Consider the following 7,541-nt stretch of genomic DNA (forward strand, 5'->3'; position numbering starts at 1 on the left):
GATTATGGGGGTTATAGGGTGTCATGTGGGTCTTAGGTGCAAATAGTGAGTGCCAAGTGGGTACTGGGAGCGAGTACATGGTAACATCTGGGTAATGGGTGCTGGCTAGTGGGGTATTTGTTGTCATGTGGGTGCTAAAGGCAGATGCTGGGTGCCATGTGGGTTCTGGGTGCTGGCACAGGGTGTCATGTGGATTCTGGCTGTATGGGTGTGTATCAACTATCATGTAGGTGTTTATTGCAGGTACTCAGTCCCCTGTGAGTTCTGGGTGCAAGTACTGGATGTCATATGTGAGTGCTTGGTGTGGGTGCTGGGCACCAAGTGGAGGCTTAGTGCAACTGGAACTACTGCAGATGAAACATGTGGGTGTTGGGTGCAGGTACTGGGTATCACATAGGTGCAAAAACTTGATGCCATGCCTGGGTGCTAGCTATGGTTGGGCATTGTGTCATATGGGTTCTGAGTGCAGGTACTTTGGGTGCTAGTACTAGTTATGTGGGTGCAGATAGTGGGTGCCATGTGGAGGCTGTGTGCAGGTGTGCGTAGTGGGTGCCATGTTGGGGCTGGGTGCAAGTACTGTGCCATGTAGGCGTGAGTACTGGGTGCCAGCTATAGGGTGAAGGGGTGCAGGTATTGGGTGTCATGTGGCTGTTTGATGCAAGTACTCAGTGCCATGTTGAGGCCGGATGTGAGTATTGGGTGCAGGGTGCTCGGTACAAGTACTGGGTGCTTGCAATAGTAGGGGTTACTGCTTGAGTGTAATGTATGTGGGAGCTGAATATATGGTGGGATTGTTGTGGGTGCAAGGGGTGGGAGATCACTGTGGGTACTGCTATGAATGGCATAGTTGCTGCTAAGGGAGGTAGAGGTCAGTGTGGTTGCTGGGGGAAGGGTAGGTCACTGTGGGTGCTGGGGGGAGAACTGTGGGCGCTGTGAAAGGTAGAGGTCAGTATGAGTGCTGGAGGAAAGGGAGGTCGCTGTGGGTCCCTTGGGGGAGATCACTGTGGGTCTCGGGAGGTAGAGGTCATTGTGGGTGCAGGGGGTGGGAGGTCACTTTGGGTGCTGCTATGAATGGCATATTTGCTGCTAAGGGAGGTAGAGGTCAGTGTGGGTGCTGGGGGAAGGGTAGGCTACTGTGGGTGCTGTGGAAGGAAGAGATCAGTATGGGTGCTGGAGGAAGGGGAGGTCACTGTGGGTGCTGGAAGAAGTCAGTGTGGTTGCTGGAGGAAGGAGTGGATGCTGGGTGTTGGGAAAGGCCACTGTGGGAGCTGGCAATGGGAGAGGTCACTGTAGGTGCTGCTTTTGGGATGGAATGTCCCTGTGGGAGCTGCAGGGGACAGGAGGGTAGCCACTGGGGGAGGGAAAAATCACTGTGGGTGCTGGGGGAGGGATAGGTCAGTGTGGGTGCTGGGGTAGGCAGGATCACTGCTGGAGCTGGAGAGGTCACTGTGGGTGCTAGGTGGAGGGAGAGGTCACTGTGGGTGCTGGGGGAGGGAGAGGTCACTGTGGGTGCTAGGTGGAGGGAGAGGTCACTATGGGTGCTGGGGAGGGAGAAGTCACTGTGGGTGCTAGGTGGAGGGAGAGGTCACTGTGGGTGCTGGGGCAGGGAGAGGTCACTGTGGGTGCTAGGTGGAGGAAGAAGTCACTGTGGGTGCTGGGGAGGGAGAGGTCACTGTGGGTGCTAGATGGAGGGAAAGGTCACTGTGGGTGCTGGGTAGGGGAGATGTCACTGTGGGTACTGGGGAGGGAGAGGTCAGAATGGGTCCTAGGTGGTGGGAGAGGTCACTGTGATTGCTAAGTGAAGGGAGATGTTACTGTGGGTACTGGGGAGGGAGAGGTCAGTATGGGTCCTAGGTGGAGGGAGAGGTCACTGGGTACTAGGTGGAGGGAGAGGCCACTATGGGCACTGGGGAGAGAGAGGTCAATATGGGTCCTAGGTGGAGGGAGAGGTCACTGGGTCCTAGGTGGAGGGAGAGGTCACTGTGAGTGCTAGGGGAGAGAGTGGTCAATGGGTACTAGGTGGAGGAAGAGGTCACTATGGGTACTGAGGGTGGAGAGGTCAATATGGGTACTAGGTGGAGGGAGAGGTCATTATGGGTGCTGGGGGAGGGAGAGGTCAGTATGGGTCCTAGGTGGAGGGAGAGGTCACTGTGATTGCTAGGTGAAGGGAGATGTCACTGTGGGTACTGGGGAGGGAGAGGTCAGTATGGGTCCTAGGTGGAGGGAGAGGTCACTGGGTACTAGGTGGAGGGAGTGGTCACTATGGGTACTGGGGAGGGAGAGGTCAATATGGGTCCTAGGTGGAGGGAGAGGTCACTGGGTACTAGGTGGAGAAAGAGGTCACTATGGGTCCTAGGTGGAGGGAGAGGTCACTGTGAGTGCTGGGGGAGGGAGTGGTCACTGGGTACTAGGTGGAGGGAGAGGTCACTATGGGTACTGAGGGTGGAGAGGTCAATATGGGTACTAGGTGGAGGGAGAGGTCATTATGGGTGCTGGGGGAGGGAGAGGTCAGTATGGGTCCTAGGTGGAGGGAGAGGTCACTGTGATTGCTAGGTGAAGGGAGATGTCACTGTGGGTACTGGGGAGGGAGAGGTCAGTATGGGTCCTAGGTGGAGGGAGAGGTCACTGGGTACTAGGTGGAGGGAGTGGTCACTATGGGTACTGGGGAGGGAGAGGTCAATATGGGTCCTAGGTGGAGGGAGAGGTCACTGGGTACTAGGTGGAGAAAGAGGTCACTATGGGTCCTAGGTGGAGGGAGAGGTCACTGTGAGTGCTGGGGGAGGGAGTGGTCACTGGGTACTAGGTGGAGGGAGAGGTCACTATGGGTACTGGGGAGGGAAATGTCAATATGGGTACTAGGTGGAGGGAGAGGTCACTATGGGTGCTGGGGGAGGGAGAGGTCAGTATGGGTCCTAGGTGGAGGGAGAGGTCAGTATGCCACACTAGGATTTCTGTCTGGGCCTCTTCACTTTGAAAGTGTCCCAGGCGGGGGCGGAGCTTCCCGCGGGTGGGCGGAGCTTATCGCGACCGGGGGCGGAGCTTATTTTGCGCGCGAGAGGGGCTTTTTTTGAAGATTTTCAAAAGGGGGTGCCTGGGCACCCAGAGCACCCCCCTGTGCACGTGCCTGTAGCACAAGCCAGATTCAGTTCATAGTATGTTCACAAGTACACTTGCAAGTGGACGCCCCTCACTTTTCCAACCATGTGTCAACAACTTTCTTATAAAGGAGCTACCGTGTGCCTCCCATCTACCTTGTTCCTTCACAGATGTCTCTAGTGACAATGATGCCTGTGATAGTGACCAAGACCACTTAGGGTGCACAGTCTTCAGGAGGTCAAAAGATGATAATCGGGTGGCACTATCTATTGAAGACAAGAAGTTCTTGGAAATAATGGAACAAGACTTTGTAAAGGACAGCACTAACAGTTGGGTTGCACCCCTTCCTTTCAGAACTCAGAGAAGACGCCTACCTAACAACAAAGTACAAGTGCTTAAACGTTTCTCTTCTCTCAGACGTAACTTCCAAAGAAAGCCAGAAATGAGAGAACACTTCTTTTCTTTCATGCAGAAAATATTTGAGAACAATCATGCAGAGATTGCCCCAACCCTTAAAGGTCCAGAAGAATGCTGGTACCTGCCAATTTTCGGAGTATACCATCCAAAGAAGCCGGGTCAGATCAGAGTAGTGTTTGACTCTAGCGCCAAATTTGAAGGCATCTCCCTAAACGATGTGCTCCTGACAGGCCCTGACCTGAACAACAAGCTACTGGGGGTACTCCTCCGTTTCCGCAAGGACACTGTCGCTCTGATTGCCGACATCCAACAGATGTTTCATTGCTTCCTTGTTAAGGAGAAGGATAGAAACTTCCTCAGATTCCTCTGGTTTAAAGACAATGACCCTTCAGAGGACATCATAGAGTACCGCATGAGAGTACACATCTTTGGGAACAGCCCCTCACCTGCAGTTTCTATCTATGGACTCAGACGTTCTGCTCAAGAAGGAGAGAGAGAATATGGGTCGGACACAAGACAGTTTGTAGAAAGAGACTTCTATGTAGATGACTGTTTGACATCATTACCTTCCAATGACTCTGCAATCAGTCTCCTCAAAAGAGCCCAAGACATGCTTGCCTGCTCCAACTTGAGACTTCACAAGATTGCTTCAAACAGCAAAGAAGTTATGGAAGCCTTCCCTTTTGAAGATCATTCTAATGACCTAAGGGACTTGGATCTGGGGTCAGAAGCTTTACCAGTCCAACGTAGCCTTGGACTTCTCTGGGACTTAAAATCTGACACCTTCACCTTTCAAGTTAGCAAGGAAGAGAAACCTTTCACTCGCAGAGGTGTCCTATCTGCAATCAACAGCCTCTATGACCCTTTGGGATTCGTGGCTCCTGTCACTATCCAGGGTAAGGCCTTGCTCAGAGATTTAACCCGTGAAACTACTGACTGGGATGTTCCATTGCCCCCTGACAAGAAGAATCTGTGGGTAGAATGGAGTAACTCTCTAACAGCTCTGTCTAGCCTTAAAGTTGCACGCACATATGCTCCTGTGCCATCTACAGATGTCCAAGATCATACACTTTGTGTATTTTCTGATGCTTCGGTTAAAGCCATATCTGCTGTTGCCTATCTTAGAACCATAGACACTAAAGGACAATGCCACATTGGCTTTGTCATGGGCAAAGCAAAACTTGCACCACAGCCTGAGCACACGATACCCAGACTTGAACTATGCGCAGCAGTCCTAGCTGTTGAAATGGCTGAGCTAATCACATCCGAGATTGACATTGACCTTAAAAAAGCTGAATTCTACACAGACAGCAAAATAGTCTTAGGCTACATCTATAACGAGTCCAGACGATTCTATGTTTATGTCAACAACAGGGTGCTGCAGATTAGGAAATCTACCCGTCCAGAACAGTGGCACTATGTGCCCACCGACAGTAATCCTGCAGACCACGCTACAAGAGCTGTTGCAGCAAGTCATCTCAAGAATACAACTTGGTTCACAGGTCCTGCATTCTTGTGTAATTCCACTCCAGCAGTTCACCAGAACAACATGTTTGAACTAGTGGATGAAGACTCAGACACTGAAATCCGTCCACAAGTGTCTGCACTTCACACAGTGACACTCTTCAAGTCCTTTGGATCTCATCGCTTCAAGAGATTCTCTACCTGGAAATCACTTGTTAGAGGCATTACCTGTCTAGCTCACATAGCCCGATCTTTTCAAGAACCCAATTCTAATGATGCTAGGAAGTGCAAAGGTTGGCATCACTGTCAAGAGGTTTACACCATAGCAGAACTCCAGCACTCCAAGAACGTCATCATTCGCACCGTACAGCATGAAATCTATGCCAAAGAGATTGACTATATCACTAACAGCAAGTCTATCCCTAAAGACAGCTCTTTAAAGAAACTTGACCCTTTCCTTGACAAGGACGGTCTACTGAGAGTAGGAGGTCGTCTTAAGCATGCAAGTTTGGAGCCTGATGAAAGAAATCCTCTAATAATTCCTAGTCATCATCATGTTACAACATTAATTGTACAACACTACCACATTCAAGTCAAGCATCAAGGAAGACTCTTTACAGAAGGAGCTTTACATACTGCTGGATTGTGGATAGTCGGGGCAAAGAGATGTGTGAGTAGCATCATCTTCAGTTGCATCACATGCCGTAAACTTCGTGGTATGCTTCAAACACAGAAGATGGCTAATCTGCCTGCTGATAGACTCAGTATGGATCCTCCTTTCACCAACATTGGACTTGATGTATTTGGGCCTTGGTCCGTCACAGCACGTCAAACTAGAGGAGGTCAAGCAAACAGTAAACGCTGGGCAGTCATATTCACCTGTATGACCATCAGAGCTGTTCACATTGAAGTCATCGAATCTATGGATACTTCAAGCTTTATCAACGCCCTTAGACGTTTTATTGCAATCAGAGGTCCTGTGAAGCATATTCGATCTGACAGAGGCACCAATTTCATTGGAGCTGCTAAAGAACTACAGATCTCTTCCAATATTGATGCCAAGATTGTGGAAAGATACCTGAGTGATCAGGACTGCACTTGGACTTTCAAACCACCTCACTCCTCTCACATGGGTGGAGCTTGGGAAAGGATGATCGGCATAGCCCGAAGAATCTTGGATTCCATCTTTCTACAAGTAGGAACTGCAAGACTCACTCACGAGAGCCTGGTAACCTTCATGGCTGAAGTCACAGCTATCATCAATTCTAGACCTCTGACTCCAGTTCTTAGTGATCCAGAAGAACCATTCCTTCTCACTCCTGCAACCCTCCTTACCCAAAAGACTGGGAAAGTGAGTCCTCCTCCTGGTGAGTTCAGCACTAAAGACATGTACAAGCGCCAATGGAAACAAGTGCAGTGCCTTGCTGACACATTTTGGGACAGATGGAAGAAACAGTATATCTCTACTTTGCAACCACGGAACAAGTGGCAGACAGTCAGGCCCAACCTGAAACCTGGAGATGTTGTTCTTCTAAAAGACTGCCAATTGCAGAGAAATGAGTGGCCTCTAGGGCTTGTCACCAAGACGTTTCCAAGTGAGGACGGAAATGTCCGCAAAGTAGAAGTAAAGGTCTGCAGACAGCAGGAGACCAAATTGTTTCTCAGACCAGTGTGTGAACTCATCCTGCTATTATCCTCTACTGAATGATAGTGGTATCTGTTGATACCAGACGGGGAGTGTCATGTCTTGCAGACATCTTTCATTAAAATGGGTGCTAATCCATACAGGATTTATCCTGTGTTAGAATGAGGTAGGACAGCGCCACCTACTGACCACTCTATTACATTGTTCTCAGTTTAGTTCAGCCTTCCTGTTACTCCTCCTCCTCTGTGACCTCATGTATCAGACAAGAGGGAAGTAGTCTTGCTAGAAGCTGCCATTTTCACATGCTCTGAGGAATCCTGTCCATGCTTCTACTAAAGGCTGCATAGCCGGTAAGGAATTCTTTCTTACTGTTTTCTATGAATCTGCATGACTAGTACTAGCTGTAGCCATGTATTATGTGTTATTTCTGTGTAGGCAGCTAGTTAGTAGTTCAACTGTATAGTGAGGCCTAGTCAGCTAACCATGCAGCCATGTTCCTGTATGTACTACACTATTGTATGCTGATATGTGATATGTATATTTTCAGTTCATGTACTTATTGCATCCTTTCTGTTATTTGTTTACAGTTTCACACCAACTTACTTCAGCTCATTAAAGCTACAGATCATTACCTGGTCTCAATTTATTGAGTAGTAGGAGGGTGTTTATCTGCCTGCTAAGCTCCATACACGCCCCAGGGGTACACGTGGTAGTGAGGACAGGACACTTCCCATCACAGGTAGCTACAGGTGCCCCTTAGTATTAGGTAGCCAGAAGAACCCTCAATATGAGAGTAGCTTGAGGTGCCCCAAAGTATTAGGTAGCTAGAGGAAGCTCAGTGTTAAGTAGCTAGTGGTGCTCCTGACTGAAGGCAGATCTCGCCAGTGGAATGCCGAGAGTAACTTCTCATTTACACTCT

The 7,541-nt window shown here is 49.6% G+C and overlaps 1 protein-coding gene across 1 annotated transcript; it reads left to right on the top strand.

The window, feature by feature from the left end:
* Nucleotides 1-4,936: 4,936 nt before the first annotated feature.
* Nucleotides 4,937-7,312, top strand: LOC137517748 (uncharacterized). The gene is made up of 2 exons (XM_068234781.1): nt 4,937-6,972; nt 7,210-7,312. The coding sequence occupies exon 1, from the start codon at nt 5,063-5,065 to the stop codon at nt 6,683-6,685; it is 1,623 nt and encodes a 540-aa protein (XP_068090882.1). The 5' UTR covers nt 4,937-5,062; the 3' UTR covers nt 6,686-6,972; nt 7,210-7,312.
* The last annotated feature ends 229 nt before the right edge of the window (nt 7,313-7,541 follow it).

The sequence above is a fragment of the Hyperolius riggenbachi genome, chromosome 5 (genome assembly GCF_040937935.1).
Source record: "Hyperolius riggenbachi isolate aHypRig1 chromosome 5, aHypRig1.pri, whole genome shotgun sequence".
Classification (NCBI taxonomy): Eukaryota; Metazoa; Chordata; class Amphibia; order Anura; family Hyperoliidae; genus Hyperolius; species Hyperolius riggenbachi.